This window comes from Aulonocara sp. 'chitande type north' Nkhata Bay, linkage group LG5 (genome assembly GCF_057382095.1).
Source record: "Aulonocara sp. 'chitande type north' Nkhata Bay isolate Kocher_YH1m ecotype deep benthic linkage group LG5, A_spYH_male_GT1.1, whole genome shotgun sequence".
NCBI lineage: Eukaryota > Metazoa > Chordata > Actinopteri > Cichliformes > Cichlidae > Aulonocara > Aulonocara sp. 'chitande type north' Nkhata Bay.
This window is the reverse complement of record NC_141348.1, coordinates 44,618,754-44,637,177: the sequence shown is the minus strand read 5'-3', so window position 1 is coordinate 44,637,177 and position 18,424 is coordinate 44,618,754. Positions and strand designations below refer to the sequence as shown.

Here is an 18,424-nt window from a genome sequence, read left to right as displayed (position 1 = left end):
TTGACATCGAAACAAAGCAGCACTCAGACCCTCAAACACACGTCGCTGTAACAGAGACGCTGATGCGGCGCTTATGAAATCAAGGAAAAATCAGATAAATGCTCCCTCAAACGCATCATTAGACTCAGACTTTCTCCCTCGCCACGTCTGCCTCGTGTGCTCGGCAGGTCGGGCAGATGTTTTCTGGGAGTTTGTTTCTGGAAACCGGAAAGAGCGAGGAGTGCAGCGAGCGGCTAACACATGCACATTTATGCCATATCTTAACATCAGTTTGCTCAGCAGTTCTCCAGCACGGGCCTGAGAGCGGGTTAATGAGCAGCCTGTATGCATGCTGCAGGCGGTGGTCTCCACACACCAGGGGGCGCTGCTGCACACAGGGGTCCGGCTGAAGCTCATTTAAATGTATGAGAAACTGCAGGAGCTCATTTGTGCCGCGCACTCGGTAAACAGCTCCAGGTCAGCGTTTCTTTCCTGAGTTTTGGACTTTTTGGATAATTTTATCAAACGATGTGAAGCAGCCTGCAGCAGACACGCGGGCGTTTGTTACCCGACCTGGACGTCTTCTCCTGGTACGACCGAGTCACGTTCGGGCTAAAGGCACCTGTGCAGGTAAAGCAGCAGCAAAACTCTCGGATCTGAAAAACCAAGCTCCAAAACCTGCAGCTCACCTAAAAGGTGAGTCAGGTGAGACTTCCTGAGCCCTAGTGGACATTAGAGGAACTGCAGCTTTGGTGTTTCAGCGCTGCTTCGTGTTTAAACGAGACGCTCAACTACGCCGCTTATAACGGGATCACTGTTGCTGACAGTCCTGCGCTGCTGCGCTTCCTCTCAGGCGTCACGTAGCAACAGCACATGCAGGAGAGCCAGGAGGGAGTCTGACTCGCTGCTGCGGAGCCATCGATTGGACAACATCGAGCCGGACTGTGTCCACTGCACACGCTCACTCTCTGCCACACAAATAAAACAGCTTTTTAACCACGCCCTCTGACTCCTCCAGTGCGCTCACCTGCCACGAGGCACAAGGATCAGCAGGAACCCCGTCGGCCTGAACACTTCGGTGTGTCACACCTGTCCTCTCGTAGGTAAAACCACACGAGGCGGCCATCAGCGTGTGCGTGCGGCTCAGACGGTGTCACTCCAGGAGGCGGAGCCTGCTGCTGATCTCGGACCATGGACAGGTGCATCTTTGTATTCTGGATGTTACTTAGTCAGCAGGCTGGTTCCTGCCATTTTTTATCTACAGTCTGTGGTCATTTGGATCAGTTTCCATGAATATTGAACGTCACGCACTCGCCGTGTGTGAACTGCAGTCTGTGTTTTCTGCTGCCCTTCCTCTTTAACCCGTCCAGCTTGCTTTCTTCCTCACACACTGATGGATGCCGACGCCGCTTTATGAAAATTTTCCGAGCATGTATTTCTTGTGCAGGAGCAAAGACGTGAACGCTTTAACCCTCGACATCCGACCAGGAGGTCTGAACTGAGAGGCTTCTGTCATACTCCAGGCAGGCGGTCTGTGGACACCCGGTCGGAACAACCCAGAAACTATCGTAACGGCCATCGAACCGCGTCCTTGTTACATGCTGAGGAGCTTCACTGGGTACAGCGAGGTCACGAAACGTCGTCTTTATGGGGAAAGTTCAGACTGAAACTAAAGAAGCTGATCAGGTGTGAAAAGAAACGAGGGCTGAGACACAGGAAGACAAAGCTACGGAGAAGTCAATCAAAGAGCAAGAGAGGACGAACTCAAACAGAACTCCACACAGGAAGTAACCTTCAAAATAAAACAGGGACATAAAAGCAAAGCAGAAACCAATACAGACTAACACTGACTTCATAATTAAGTAGAGATGACATTTGAAATTATTTGCTTTTAACCTCAAATACGCAGATTTTGGAGTTTGGATCAAGGCCTGAAAAGAGAACCAAAACCTGACGCATGAAGAAAGAAAAAGATCAGAAAACTCAGAGAAGTCTCTGCAGCGGAGCCACGACGCTGCAAGGAAACCAGGTCCTGTGGGGGAGTTAGACACGTGTCAGGATTCAACGGCATCTAACAGGAGGGAAGACGGATGCTGGGAAACAAGCCAGACCCCCCAAACGATGAAGGCCGAAGGACCTGAGACAATAACTACAAACACAGCAGTTAATGGCGCCTGTCAGACGCTGCTGAGGGCAGCACAATAACACCGCAAGACGCAAAACCAGAGAAAAACAATCACACAAAGAGCTAAACTTCACAATAAAACAGGAAGTGAAGCCAGAGGGAAGAAACTCTGAGACGATAAAGGGATGCAGAGAAGTAAAAATCCATAAATCCATATTCAGAAAAACACACAGAACAGGAAGTTCCAACCCCGCCTCTGAGCCCAAGCTCACTGACCAATCAGGAGCTGGGATTCTGACGCTGTGTCCTCCGGGCTCGCTGTCAGCTCACAAAATTCTCTCAGCTGAAACATCTTCGTCTTTGTGTGTCTGGTTAAACGACGTCAGCGTGTGGTATTTGTAGTATTTGGTGCTCCGCAGAGGCTCGGTGCTGATGCGCACGCCTCCCTGCAGCAGCGTGCATTTCTTCTCTGGGCTCAGTCTTCTGTAATCTCACACGAACAACAACAAGTGTGCTGTTAGTGCACAAAATCATCCAGAAAGCACAAAGAAGACAAACAAGCCGAGGCCACGTGGGGCCACAGCTGCCTCTGCAGCCAAGCTCCAGCTCTAATGGCCTAAATGAAAACAGGGTGCCAGCGGCTTGAGTCGCAGCCAAAACCGCTGCCGGGGCAACAGAGAAATGACAATTAGCGCCCTTACTTAGCCGCGCCTCGAGTGGGAAAAACAATTGGAAAAAGTAGTTTAATGCCCTTATTTAAGATAAGACTAATCCTTAATGTGAAAGGAAAGCAGCGGCGTGACAGGTGGAGGGCAGAGCACACGGCACAACCAGACTGACTGCAGGCGTCAGTGGAGCTGCTTTCAACAACAAGAGGCTCCATCCACCAAATCCTCCATGAAGCAGGTGGATTTGTGGGCTGGGACAATTACAGCCTGACTGCGAGACACGGCCTGGTTTCCACATCCTCGGTGGGAAGCTGCTGACCGCTGCTCCAGTGTTTCCCATCAGATCCAGTAAAACAAAGTAGCAGCTGAACTGACTTTCATTTCAGTGTTGGTGGGACGAAATCATGATGAGCAGCATCCAGACGAGCATTTGCAATAATGCATGTCTTAGCACATGCATATCCATGTGCAACACAGATAATAACGTTCATTCAAAAGGTGGATATTTTCTCTAAATGCAGCAGGCGGGTGGTGTGGTGGGTGGAGAGACTGGAGACGAACGTTGGTGTGAAGCAGGAGAAAGGATGCTTAGCCTGATCAGTGTCAGCGGCTAAACGTCTCCTCCTCCCATCTCTTTGCCGTTTGTCAGATTAGTGTTTCGTCTGCGAGCAAAGCCGCAGGAATGGGCTGTGACGGGCTGCCACAGAGCATCCCGCTGACTGAGGAGTCCAGGAAACAGACACGGAGGCAGCGCAGCCACAGACTCGGCCTGCAGTGGGACCAGTCCCTGCAGAGTCAGGCTGTGCTGTCCTGGGCTCAACCCACTCACATTATAGTTCCTGCTTAATCTCAACAGCGTGCAGTGCAGTCAGGATCACCTAATATGGATATAATAACTTTTAGCATGCACATGAGTTATTTCTGTAGGAACAGAGGAGCTCTTGTCAGTGCTGGTGATGCTGTGGTCGGGTTCTCAGTTGTTGCACGTTTCTGCTGCACCGTCTTTGTTTTTTTGCAGCTTTTGCACACTTGCACACGTCCTGTGTTATTGTCTGTCATAGCACCGCGGGCTCGCTTCACTGTGTACTGTACCACTGGCTTGACTTGATTTTTCTGGATGTTTGATATCTTCCCAGAAAACGAGATCTTGGATAGAAGAGTGAGTTTGCTTCTGAGGGAGGCTGGCCTCTCCTTTAGAGAGGGCGAGAGGTGCTCAGAGAAGAGCTGCTGCTCCTCCACATCAAAGGGAGGCTGTGAAGGTGTTTCAGGCGTCTGATTAGGACCTCTAATAATGAGGCGTCCCAGGTATCTCTAAAATAAGATCGCCGTCTCTAAACACTAAAAACCATGATGACCCTCGGAGACTAAAATCTGTTGTAAAGTGCATCGTCACAGCTCTTTTACTTCGTGTTCTGTGTTAGTTACTTCATCTTTGCAGTATCGATTGATCAAATATTACACCTGCCTCTGTTTTCAATTCAATTTTATTTATATAGCGCCAAATCACAACAAAAGCGCCATTTGTGTGACGCTGCGCTCGCAGTTATTTCCTGCGTTTGGCGGTGTGAGGGAGGACATCCGTCTTGGCGGATGCTGATCATGTTTTAAACATGGAGTCAGATTAAAATCCGCATCCTCCCATCTCTGGTGCACACATGGGCACGCTGGAGCCGGCAGCTCTTCAAACAAAGAGGCTGGAGCTGGAGAGCAGTGGGAGGGTGGAGGAGGTGGAGGAGTTGGAGGGAGGCTCCTCGCTGCTTCATTTCCTCTCTTGCAGTTAGACCTCTGTCTCCTGGACTGCACAGAGCTGCTTCATGCCTCCTCGGTTCAGTGACTCCCTGAAGCCTCCGTTTCCTGTCCGTGACTCCGCCTCCCTGCTGAGATCCAGACATCCAAGTGACGGTCTGGTGGCAAACAGGCCCAATTGTCAGTTCACAGCAATAAGAACTGAACTTTACCTGTTCAGGTGGGAAACACTGAATGCGTCACCTGCAGGTTTTTGCAGACTCGGCGGCTTGGCCAGTTTTCCAGTGTGACATTAAAAGGCTCAGATTTGTGGATTAGAAGCTGTAACTGAGTTTGGGAAGTGGATCCATCCCGGCTGGAGACTGCAGACTCAGCAGGCATCTTCTGTCACGGGGAAACTTCACAGCCTGCAGCTTAATTCTACCCCATCTTCAACTTTCTCTTCTGCTTCGCCTTTGTTCCCGACGTGTTTTCACTAAAACCTTTTCTTCTCCACACCCCCCCTCTGTCTCGCTTCCTCTCTTGGGTTCAGTCTCAGCAATTATCGGGCACAGTAAGCAGGGCTGCGTTCAGGCTCGCAGCGCCACGTTTCACATGAAAATAGCTGGATTTATTTTCTCAGACCTGAAAAGACAATAAATCAAAGCCAAGCTGACCTCCTCCGTCCGGGATCCGAAACACAGACTTGGCTGCAGATTTGAAATGAGGTCTTGATTTATTCATAATCAGCCTCAGTGTCTTTAACATGTATGCGATATCAGCCGGTGTGACAGGGAAGGCCGCAGAGGGAGAGCGTGCGCAGCAAAGCGATGTCTGCATAAATGAGGACGGCTCCTGTCACTGCACACATTTGTCTGGACAAGTCTATAAGTCGGACAGAGGCCTGCGTTAAAATCAGACGGAACCTATCAGAGCGCAGAAACAGGAACAAGCACGCCGCTACTTAAATGTTTCAGTCGCTCACAGACGGCAGGAAACCGTGTTTGTTCCACCTGGATGAGCCGAGGACAGACGGGCAGCGACGCCATGATCTACACGTCTGTGCAGCTGGACCTGAAGCAGCATCAACGCGTCCAACTGAGACGCCCAGACCTCCCTCTCCTCAGCACCTCCTGCATCTCCCTGCAGCCGTCTCCTTCAATGCAGAGGAGCAGCATCTACTCTAAACTCCCCCTGAGTGACGGCGCTCCTCACACTGAGGCGTTATTCACGGGCCGCAGGTGAGGGCAGGCGTGCCGATCAGTAAGTCGACGCTCACCAGTGTGCAGGTGGGATCAGATGACCCCATCTGTTCCCGACCCTCAGACACGTGGACTCTTCCACTTGAGGCAGAAACTCATCGGTGACCCAGAAACCAGCCTTTTCCAGCCGAGAGCCGCCGCCGCCTCAGCCGATTCCCACTCAGCTGCGAGCCAGCCACGAGTTGGAGGTCAGCGCTCGATGAAACCAGGATTGAATCATCCGCAAAAAACAAAGACAAGAGGTCAGTGAAGCGTGCGCCCTCTGCCGCCTGGCTGCTCTGAGAGCTCTGCACCTCAACGCCCTGCCGGGACCTTAGTGCCCGACTTACTGTCTGCCAGCGCGAGCCCTCACAAAAGCACAGATTCTGACGGAGCCCCGGATAACCCGGAGAGGGTGAACATGTCACCGTCCATCCATGCACGCTGGCCTGCATGCCTCCGTTTGGAGTTAATGTCGCAGTATAACAATGAAGCCAGCTCTGAGACCTGTAGAAGGACTTTGAGAGTCATAATCTCCGGAGTTTGAGTATTGTTGGTGAGGCTGAGTCATCCTCAGAGCTCAGCCTGAACACACAGGCTCAGCGGGTGATGTAAACGCTGCTCTCAGAGCACACTTCACAGGCAGCCGCTGATGAGGTTTGTGCAGAAGGTTAATCTGGCTGTGACTCTCATCATAAAGCTAAATTTCTCCCCATCACCCCATCTCTTCCTGCTCCTCGCGGCGTGCCCTCTGGTGTAATGGGTCTGATGCCCTTAAACCTGACTCACCCCGCCCCTCGTTACGCTGCAGTGCTCTCTGCGAGTGCCTTTATGCTCAGAAAACCCCCATTTCCATAAATCAGTCATCAGAGCGCAGAATTTATGAGCGCAGCACCTCCCGTCAGATCCGAGGTGACAGCCCGAGTCTGCCCGGCTCGTGTTTGGCAGCAGAAAAAAGGTCAGAGCGACGTTACGCGAGCAGGAACGCTGCTTCCGTTCGCCTCCTGACAGAAGTATTAGTGCAGCGAGAACAAAAGAACAAAGAGCTCAGGCTTTATTTGAAGTCAGAGCGTTGAAGTGGCACAACAACCCGCCGCCGTATATCCCCGTCACCATCTGTGTTTGACACGACAGCCGCGCTCGCCGCCGTCTGTAGTTACGACGCGCGCTGTAATCTAAACGCCGTCATCAGCGCCGATGAGGAGGTCGGCCGCGGTCTCGTTACGTTTCCTCTGATCTGCGGTTTCAGCGTCGTTACGATGGCGGCGCTTCTCTGCGTGTCACACCTCTGAAGAGAGTTCAGAAAAACACTCTGACACAAAGGAAGAGGTCGGGATTTTCAAAATAAGTTCGCTTTGTGACCTGCGAGTCACAGAAACACAAACATGTTTTAGTTTTGACTCAGTGACACTAATTATATCTCAAACAAACCGTCTGCTTAAAGGTTTCATTCAGCTTTAATTAATCAAACTGTGGAGAGTAAAAGCAAACGTGTCCTTGGATAAGCTGTTTAAGGTTAACTGTGAGCGGCGTGTCCGTGTACATCAAACCTGAGACTTTTTATTAGCGTCTCAAACTGACAGAATAAAACAATTCAAACTGCGACAGAGTAACTACAGCCAGCCTCAGCCGACTCCTGCAGACGGCGACTTTATTGGGCTTAAAAAAGATCATCACTGTGACATCAGAGGAAATACAGGAAGTGAAATCATCTTTATGCCAACACAACACATTTGAAACTTTCTATAAATTCAAAAGCATGAACGTCTTTGGACTGCAGCTCTGCATCAACACGTTTGTCGTCATGTCTTTAAAATCATTACAGAGAACGTTTTCACGACTTTCAGGCCGCAGTGAAACTTTATTCGTCTGACAGGAAGTAAGAGCAGCAGAGGTCTTTAGTAAAGCTCTCCGTGCTGATAGAAGCAGAATAATGACGACAAAATAATAATCATCAAAAGAGTCCTGAGCGATCTGGTGTCACTGCAAACCCAGTGAGACTGCGAGCGTTCCCGACGCGATTGAGTTTTCTGAAGTTCTGCTTATTCAGGCAGACGTGGAGGAAAAAGAGCGAGCGGCGAGGACAGAAAACCACGTTCTCCTTTCCTTCATGTAGCAGCGAGCTGATGAACTTTACACTCACATATTCTCATAAAGACGAGCAACGTGAAACCATAAGCGGCGACGGACTTACCGCTGATGGTGGCCCTCTTCGGCAGGATAGTGATGGCTCCCACCGCGGCGTCCTCCAGGTGCTGGATGGGACTGTTTTTGGCGCCCCAGCTGTCGGAGCCGATCCACAGGAAATGACCCACTTGGTCCGCTCGCTTACTGGCGTTCAGGATGCCCCTGCGTGAGAAAGCAGTCACAGACCCCACCCACACTTTAGCTTCCACATCAGTTTACCTGTCCTGGAGCAACAGGGTCACTAAAGAGCCTAACCTGTCGTTACCCACCAACCTGCTGCACCTACAGGACCTTATCTGATTAGCTCAGGCTTTCCTAAAGATGCTGAAGACTACGAGCTCCATCTGAGCAACTGATCAACGGAGACGCTGAGTCAGAGGTGGAGAGTGAGTGAAGAAGACTGTGGAAACGCAGGGGAACAGAAGTCTGCAGACACCAGAGTGTCTGACTGATGTCGAGTTTTCCTCAGCCTGATCTTAACCTCAGTATTTTATGGTGGGTACTCATGAACACGGCTCACGTCACGGGGCGGCAGTCTAATCTCCCGCCAGCTCATCGAGGAACACCGAGGCGTTCCCAAACCAGCCGAGAGATGTAACCTCTCCAGCGTGTCCCGGGTCAGCTGCAGGAGCTCCTCCCTCAGGGTCGTGCTCATTATCCCAAACATTTTTACTTCCTCTCAGTGGATGGAGGGTACGGCTGGAAGAGTCCTGATGTGCTGAGCATCCAATAAAAATCCATCTGAATACATTAAATATAGCAAAGGAAAAACGTAACATTGTGTTTGCTGGCACTAACACAGTCCTGACGTTTTCTCTCATCCTGAGCTGAAGACGACGATTCAGGTCACGTATTTAACTTTTGCACGTTACCTCAGCAGGGTTATTACCTGATGTCTTCATCGGAGGCGAACAGGATGACCGCCCTGGCGTACCGAGTGTCCAGCAGCTGGCGGATGATTTTATCGAAGTCGGAGGGTTTGTGGTCGTGAGGGATCTTCAGGGACTGAGCGATACAGATTCCACCTGAGCAGACAAAACAAAGGGCACAATTAACTCAGAGTCATCAGCTTCCTGAACTGCAGCAGCCTTAAAAAGTATAATTTATCCGTTTTATCGGCAATGGCTTTAACCTTTCAGAAACAGCGTTATTAGAGGTTTGGCCCCGAGCTCGTCCTAAAGGTTAAAGTCTGAGAGGACGAAAGTGCAGAAGAAGAAGGAGGACTCTGCTCTCCTGACATTTCACGAAACCGCCGACATCTCCGCGCACAGTCGCCTTAACAGTGTCAGAGCTGCAGGCTGCCTTCAATAAATGTCACTGACAGAGAAACGCTCAGCCGGAGCTCTTCTTCTCCTCGCCACGCCGTCAGGAAAGCTTCAGATCTTACGTTTGTTCCACCGTTTCAGCTCACCCGAGCGACCGAGCAGCGAACCATGAAACAAATGACAGTCGCTCATTAGCAGCATTTCATCAGCTGAGACGAGACGCAGGTGTTCAGTACTGATGTGATCTCAGAGGTAAATAAATCACGGATGACCTCGTCACTGTGACCACCAGCAGTCATCAATAATCAGCTTTAGCAGCTTTGTAAGATAAAATGTGACACGTTCACCACACTGGCAATAATTTCACATTAAACAATGAAAACATATTTACTTTCCCTTCAGTAGTTTGTCTGAGTCTGATGTTAGTTATAGTCACATTCAGGGACCTCACACCTGCATTTTCTTTGACAGCCACCAGGGGGCGATACCTGCCGTTGACAAAGCTTTCTGGTCCTATAGAAGTCTTTGGGAGACTTCCTGTTTGTAGGCGCAGGTGGTTTCAGGTCGTACGCAATTCAATTCAATAAAATTTTATTCATACAGCACCAAATCACAATAACAGTCGCCTCAATGTGCTTTATATTTAGGGCTGGGTGTCGTCACTGATTTCTAGAATCGATTCAATTCCGATTCACAAAGTCCTGAATCTATTCGATTTAATTCAATTCGATTAAAATCTGGGAAATTTTGCCTCAGACAGTCAGAAATATTATAATTCAGATCAGTACATTTACATATTTGTGTATCTATAAAAAGGAAGCTGACACACACAAGACTTTATCACAGGTGTAAGCGTCACAGCAGATGCCTTTGTGTCAAAGTAGCTGAAGATAAAACAGAAACACATGAAGGTTTTCCTGGCCTGGGATTTTATAAAAATATTCTGCAGTACATCAAAAACAAAAGAAAACCATTAATCAACATATGAAAATTACCTCTGAAGTTACAGCGGTTTTATTAGAGACACAGCGTTTTGCATTTTGCATAATTTTAAAAAGTTTAAATTTGTTCAGTATTGAACGGCAGAAATTAGGTTTTCTTTTCGGAAGAATGTAAAAGGGAAAAAAACAGCGGCCGACAGCCTGTAAACAACAGTAGACTGGTGCATAACAAGCAAGCGAATAATGAAGAAAGGGAAACTGTTCTTGAAGTACAGAGAGAGAGAGAGAGAGAGGGGGGGGGGGAGAGAGAGGGAGGGAGAGAGAGGGGGAGGGAGAGAGAGAGAGGGAGGGAGAGAGAGAGAGAGAGGGGGAGAGAGGGAGGGGGGGAGAGAGAGCTGTGCATCCTGGTGGAAGCAAAACAGTAAAAGAGTGAATTCATGACGATGTTTATGTGAAGCGTAGTTTGGATCTTCTTTTGCTGCTGGTTCGGTCAATATTGTTTGGAGAGAGATCAAACTAACAGCTTTAGAATCAGCGCATAAAGGGCGTGAACACAAAGCGCCGACCCGCTGACAGATCAGAATCAGCGAGCTGTCGGCTTTCAGCCCCGACCGTGAGAAAGGCGACATCTCACTGATTCTGATCCGCGGGTCGCGCTGTGTGTTTAAGTCTTTGTGCAGAATCCCTGTACCTGCTCTCATTTACTGTCTTAGCTGTTTGGTGGTTGTTGAAATTTTGTGAGGTTTCACCAGAGATTCTGGCATTTCGGGCAAAATACATTTATATTAAAAAAATCTATTCAGGATTTTAATGAATCGATTTTACGTTATCCAAGCCAGAATCGATTTTAATCGATGAATCGATTATAAAAACCCACTCCTATTTATATTGTTAGGTCGACCTGCAATAATACACACAGAGAAAAACCCAACAATCATATGACCCCCTATGAGCAGCACTTTGGCGACAGTGGGAAGGAAAAACTCCCTTTTAACAGGAAGAAACCTCCGACTGAACCAGGCTCAGGGAGGGGCGGGGCCATCTGCTGTGATTGGTTGGGTTAGGATAGACATGCTGAATGAAACATTTTGTCATCGTCTCCCGCAGAACGGAGCGTTGCATGCTCATTGGTTAGTGGCTGAGAAATCACCAGCCAATAGGAATCCTGTGGGCTTACAGGTGTATCCACTGCTTGGCCCGTCCGGCTTCAAGAATCAAAAAGGCGATGAGAGTGATGTCATACACTCGATCCAGTCTCGAGTGTATGACATCACAGAGGTTACGCCCATCTTTCATACAGAAACAGCTGCTCAAGAACCAGCACAAAAGAAGAAGACAGAGAGCGGACATCGAGCGCACAGGTGTGCACTTCAAGGAAGATTCCTGAGCTCAGTTTTATTTGTGCTCCATATTTTTATTCCAAACTATTAAATCAAACATGAAGCTGAAGAGCAGCGAGAGTGAGCTTTCAGTTTCACGCTGGAACACTTCAGTCCTGCAGACAGAAGATCCCAGAGGACGACGGATGGAGCCAAACACGGAACTACAGACACAACGAGGAACGACACGTGAAGGATGAAGCCCTGAACATGCGTCCTGTGTAATAACGCTGCTGTATTCATCACGGCTGCTTCCACGTGTTCATGTGTGGGCGGAGTTTAACCTCAGGCTTAAAGAACTTGTTTGACTGCCTGTTTACGAGCAAAGCTGTGAAGGTTATGTTATCACGAGAATATCTGGATTCCAGGAAGCGTTAAAATCCAGAGTGTGGCGACTCGGCCAGAAATACAGGGAGCTGGCTTGCGTGCAGCTCGGAGACGCCGTAGTTACAAGGGAGTTTTTCCTTCCCACTGTCGCCTGGTGCTTGTACTGTGGAAACTGCTGCTGTGATTTGGTGCCATGTAAACACTTTCACACAAGAAGAAGCTTCATTATTTAACATTTTTACCTTTTTCACCAATTTTGGGCTTTTTCTCAATTTCTTTTTAACTTTTTCTCAATAATTTTTTTTCTAATAAATTTTAAAATATTCTTTGACATTTTTTTTACATTTTTTCTCAATAACTTTTTTCTCAGATGTGAAACTTTCGTCTTCACTTTTATCTCAGTGTTAATAATTAATTGTTACTGATTTTCACTTACAGTAAACTTTTTTTTACTAATTTTTTTCTTTAATTTTTTGAAACTTTTTTTTATGAAAATTTATTTTTTCCTTAATTTTGACTTTTCAATGACTGTGATTTTATTTCCTTAATTAACAGAGATAAATACTTCAGTGTATTCGAGTAGTTTTACTCTGTCAGAGGTCTTCAGCAGTTGTGTGTGTCGTTCCTTCTGGGCTTCATGAAGACGAGGGTAAAGAAGAAGGCGAGCGGGCGGGAGTCTGTTTGAAGCTTCGGCCTCGACGCCTCATCTCACATTCAGCTGCTGCCGTGGAGCGAGCGGAGGAGGAGGAGGAGGAGGAGGAGGAGAGCTGCCGCAGCTCCACATTTTATTCAACAAATGAATTAAACATTTGGCGTTTGGTATTCAGGCGCCGACTCCACGCAGCCATCACAGCTCTCAGTTCTGTAGAGGAGCGCGGCGCTCTGTCGCGGGCGCAGCGGTTTCAGCTACATGACTTTTTAAAAACAGGGTTAGACATGAAACCATGTTTCTGTGTTTAATCATCGAAGAATTTCATCTGATTTAATCTGACGCCACAGAAACGCCTCCACATACTCACAGCAGCAGCAGAAGCGGAGGTGACGGATGTTGTGATCTGATTTAAACTGATAAACCCAACAGACCGGTCCAGACCCAGCTCGTGACCATGGCAGCGGGTAAACTGATGTGAGGTCACTTCAGCACAAACCTGGTGTCTGAACGTCAGCTGCACAGATGTCACATGACATTTTAAACACTACAGAGACTTCCTGCTGGCCTGAAAAGGTTTCAAGTGGCTGAAAGCAGAAAAATGTCCCTTCAAATCCTGAAAGAGTCACCAGAGAATGATCCGGTCTGTCAGGGTCAGGAGGACTGGGCCCCATCCTGTCGAAGCCTCCGGAGGCTAAACGTGTCAGGACGAACAGTCGAGGATGTTCGAGCAGTAGCAGCGAGCTGTAGATTGACTTAAGCTGTTAATTAGCAGCTCAGTAGCATGTGACCAGCCCGCCTCCTCTCAGCGTGTTGCTTGTGGTAATTAGTGATCAGTTATTAATTTCTAGAAAGAATATATGTTTTATTTTTGAAAAGTACAGAGTCTAAAGCAAATGAAACAGGGACCTGCAGCCTTCGGCCTCCTCACAGTCCACCTGATCAGGGACAACAGGTGGCTCTGGGTCAGCTCGGCTCATTAGCCGCTCCTCCTTCTGTCCAACAATGAGTACCATCAGTTTAAAAAAAGCAGGAAGTGGCTTCGGACGTCAGGTGTGACGGAGACTTTTATGTCTTTGTAGGAGCTGTAAATGCCACCGTCAGTGCACCACACACAGAAACAGGATCGCTGCTCCCCTGAGGACCCCTGACCTCACGTCCCACCCTTTATCTTCCCAGCTAAAAGGTAAAAAAACAGACTTCAAATAAATGCGAGGCAGAGGAGCGAAGGCCTGCGTGGGACGCCGAGCAGAGACCGATGCTAATCTTTAAACTTCCTCTGATGTCGCTCTGAACAGGAAACACAGAAAAAGAGCTCTGACTTTGAGAGGAAGCTGGGCGCTACTCGGGACGAGAAAGTCTCACAAACACTGCCGAGCTGACGCTGTGACGTGGAAACATGGCGAAGCAGGAAGAGACGAGACAGGAAGCGGACGAGAGGACAAGAGGACGGACGAGCTCTGTGCGGACCTGATCTAATCTGAAGGACAGTTTTCATATTTACTGTGAAGCTCAGTGCATGAATCTGAAAATGTTTCCCACTGCTGTTAGACAGTGAAGACGCCGCCATTTTGAACCTGTAACCATGGCAACAAAACTGACTTAGACACGATGAAGCCAGTGATGCTCAAAAACACGGACGCAGTGGTTCAGAAAAATGCAGCCAGCGCAGAAGTGCCGTAGACGTCTTTGCATCTGAAGGCCACCAGATGGCGACGGCTGAATCTACACGAGTCTCTGACCTCTGACCTCTGCAAACACTTACAACAGAGGATTATCCGGGCATGCTCATTGGGTAAGAACTTGTGAGTGACAGTCAGACCCTGAAAACGCTCGAAGTCAGCAGGTGATGTCACCGTCGCTGCGTCATCGCGAGCTGCGGCCATGACGCTTCTGTTGGTTGAGTCACATGACTGCGAGTCTGCTGCCTGATACCAACAGGAACTGAATCAACAACGAATCCATAGAAACCAAACTGCAACAGCCCAGTATGGATCCAAACAGCGAGTGGCTCCTCAGCGACACGCTTCAGCAAACCTGCAGCGGCCCTCAGCTCCTGACCGTCATCACACAGCAGAAACAAACCATGTTTGAGAAGCTGACACAGCTCAGACCTCCGCCTCGAGACCACGTGATTAAAAAGTCTCCGTAGAAACGCAGACGCGTGCAGAAACATCATGCATATCAAGAACAACAGGCGTAACACTTGAACGGGTTACACATATTTCAACGTGTTTGATCACATGAGATATAAACAGCTTGCTTTGAGAGAGGATGAATCAGAAAGAGGCTGAGACGCTTTCATCACCATCAGAGGCGTTTTCCACTCCGGCCAACGGCAGCATATCAAAGTGCTGCGTTTGTGAGCACGCTCAGAGAGAGCTTACTAGCCAAGGCAGCGGCGGCAGCGGTCGACCCGGGGTCGGGCGCATTAGCATACTGCACCTCACAGCATTTGGTGACAATTTACAGCACGTCCAAACTCTGATGTCTCACAGGAAGAAGGTGTGACAATGGTGGCTTTGAATTAGCGTCTGACAGGAAGCAGCAGATGAAGGAGAAACCCTCGAACACGCCGGCTGAAACACGCCACCGACTGTCCAGGGTGCGCCCCACCTCTCACACTATGACGGCTGGGATAGGCTCCTCCCCCCATGACCGTGAAGTGGATGCCCACCTGTGCATACACGTTCACTGATATGCAGATGATCCTCAGCGTATCTATGAGGCCTGGTCATTTAACCTCCTAGGACCTGCCGCCCACATGTGTGGACGTCACATTTTGGGTTATTTAGACCAAAATACTAAATTTTGCTCTACAAGTGCCTGATATCCACACGAGGACGTCATACTGCCACTGTGCTATCAGAATGTAAAACTAATGTCCTCATATGTGGATCAAATCTTTCCTCAGAAACAAAAATCAGGTAACAAAATTATGAAAGGCTAGGCTTTAAGCTGTGAGTGCGTCGTAATCATGAACCCTCCAAAATCCTCCAACAGCTGTGATTGGTCCGTTAGGTACCGCCGTTTCTGGAATCGACTTCTTCTCTCGCCATTTTTCAACACAACTAGAAAAGAATGTATCAGCATGGATGCAACTCCCATGATGTCACTTCCTGAAACTGTTAACTCATCGGTTAATGACTGAGCACTAACAAGTTGTTAGCTAATATGCATACGCCGCAAAAACGTCCCTGGTGTCAGGTTGAGTCTCAGTTCATCCAAACTCCGTCTGCAGCTCAGCAGATCCAGCTTTTGTCAGTGTTTCTGCTCACAGACACAACTGACGGATGACATGAGAACTAAGCAGTCATGGTCATCGTGCTGGCATCGTGCTGTCAGATGTTGTGTTGAAGGTTTTGGTCGTAAAGAAGTAGAACAAGAGAAGTTTCACCCAGTTTGTCCCACAATCCATCATCCGTGGGCGAGGCATGCTCACAGAAACACAACAAGAGTCCAAGAGTCATTGCAAAGCTGTGGAACGATGACCCGCCGTAACAGCACAGTGCTTCCAAACCTGAAAACTAATCTGCCGTTTTTCCTCCTGAAACTGCAGATCCGCTCCCACGTTCGATTGGCTTTCAGGTTTCATTCATCTTCTTTGGTCTGAAGCTCGTCATATGATGAAACCGTCCGTTTTCTATATTTCTGAACGCGTCAGCCCCAAACAGCTTCGCTGTGAGTAATTTACAGCGACCTGTGGCGCTGAGGCCGTCAGCTGACAGGAGGCGTGAAGAACGAGACAAAGCAGCCAATCAGAAAAGAAGCCAGGCAGTAAATCTCAGAGAGCGTCTGATCACAGCTGAGGGAGGAAGGTGCTCGACTACTGTCGTGTGTTTCAGCCTCCGTCTGACCGAACAAAGGGTCAAAAGCCAGTCTGATTAAAAACCACCTGCAGTGCTTTAAATACATAAATACAATCACAGATACTACAAATGACCTCACAGCTGCATTAAGTCACATCTTGTCTGAAACCACAGCTCCCAGTGTCCTGGAGCTGTGCAGCAGTGGGATGTATGTTCCCAGGTTCAGCTGATTTTTGGCTTGTTGACGTCTAATTTTACAGCAAAATGCTGCAGGTGGCTAATTTCAGTGTTTCTGCTCATTCAGACTGAAAGCATTCGGGAGCATTCAGCTGAAATCATTAAAAAAGCTGCAGGAATTCATGTTTTTGTCAAAGCTAAAAGTTTCCAAACCACAGACGTCCTTCTCAGACATGAAACTATTAAAAGAGCATCAATGAATCAGCTTTTCGCCCAATAAATGATGTTTTGCGTGACTTCCTGTTTCCCGGGTTCTCTATAACGTAGGTGGAGACTGCACAGTTACCATGGATACCACAAAGCTACAAGGAACCCGACTTTAATTGGGGGAAGCGAGACGAGTGGTGAATGCGATGGTGTATTTTTGTCTCGGCGGTGTCAGCGTAGGACTGCAGCCTGCTGTCAGACTCATCAGATACTCTCTGTGAGTGCGAGGCCTTTCTGCTGTGTCACAACAAGCATCTGTGAGATTGAACTGTGAAAAATTCATGTGGAGGCACCAAAACCGGAATCAGAACATTCCCCATAGGAGAGGAGTTGCTCGGGTGCTGAGGGCTGAAATAATTAAAACACGGCCCGCTCCTGCTGCTCCTATTCTGGGCTCACGTTTGGCGTGGAAGGGAGGAGGTTGATCATCACATTTAACCGCCACAGTGAAGGTCTGATGGACCAACAGCTGTGATGCTTCAATGTCCAGCAGTGACTCAGTCACATGTTAAGCTAATGAGCACGTTTACAGCCTGATACAAATTCCCCTTCGTAACACCTGCGGGGTGTTCATACCTCATCTGTTTGCATTATTAGAGGCGTGGCCTCTTTGACTGACAGGCTGATGGTGCTGTAGCTGCTAGCTAGGCTTCACCTCAGCTAACTGGGCCGTGTTGGTGCTGTTGGAGCATTTTTAATGACATCACGTGACCAGCAATATGGCTGCTGTGAGGTGAAGTTCGAGGATGTTATCAGGATGTTACTGAGGAGCAGGGATTGGTGTGATCAGCTGATAACTTAGCTAAACTGAGTTCTGGCTCTAAAGAAACCAACATGGCAGATGTCTACACGCTAACACTGAGTCTTCACAACAAGACCGCGACCACTGGGTGGTCCATCTTTTATGTACAGTCTTTGTGAGTCTCTTGACATAATTCATCTTTTGATTCATTGGTTAAAAACTGGTTTGTAAGGATGATGTGGATGCTTAGTGTGATCTGTCTCACTATTGCCATGACAACAAGCGACGCCGCATCAGTACCTGAGGTCATGTATGTGACGTGTTACATGTGCCAGCGGAGCTGCTATTGTATGTCTGAACCATCAAAAACACATAAAGAACATAAACGTGTGTCAGATCACAAACGCCTGACTTTAGTAAACATTAATAATAATTTGTAAACGTAATTAGCCTGTTAGCAGGCAGCGATGCTGCGTGGAGCCTAGAAGAGCATCTGTACTCTCACAGCTCGATGGTCGACCCTCTCCTCTGTAATCGGGCTCGTCGGCAGGAAAGTAACTCTCAGCGCGATGCTTCCTGACTGTTCATCTAATCACCACCAACAAGTCATCAATCATGCTGCCCCCTCTGTAATTTGGAATCAGAGCTCGTGGCGGTCGTGAAGCTTCACGGCGCTCAAACACGCCCCCGTGGCTGTTAATGAAAAGTGACAGCGTGAGTGGGTGATGGACCGGGGTCGTCCTGCTGAAGCAGCCTCCAAACACGTCAGTCAGAGCCAAACTGAAGGAGGAGACGGCTCAGCGGTCATCAATGAGTCCTCGTCACGTTTTAAATGTGTGTGACGACTGGACGGGCTTGGCGGTCTTCTCCCAGAGACCCTGTCGCTACCCGATCCGTGCCGGAAACCCGATCCGTACCCTGCATGCGCAAATCTTACGTCACT

General features: G+C 48.6%; 1 protein-coding gene across 2 annotated transcripts in view; it reads right to left on the bottom strand.

The window, feature by feature from the left end:
• grm7 (glutamate metabotropic receptor 7) overlaps positions 1–18,424 on the bottom strand; it is a 156,261-nt gene that overhangs the window by 53,146 nt on the left and 84,691 nt on the right. For both annotated transcript variants that reach the window (XM_086293761.1, XM_086293760.1), the window contains exons 3-4: positions 8,815–8,950; positions 7,933–8,087 (exon numbers count right to left, since the gene is read on the bottom strand). In XM_086293761.1, the coding sequence (XP_086149887.1) occupies positions 7,933–8,087; positions 8,815–8,950 (291 nt within the window). The remainder of the gene's footprint in view (positions 1–7,932; positions 8,088–8,814; positions 8,951–18,424) is intronic.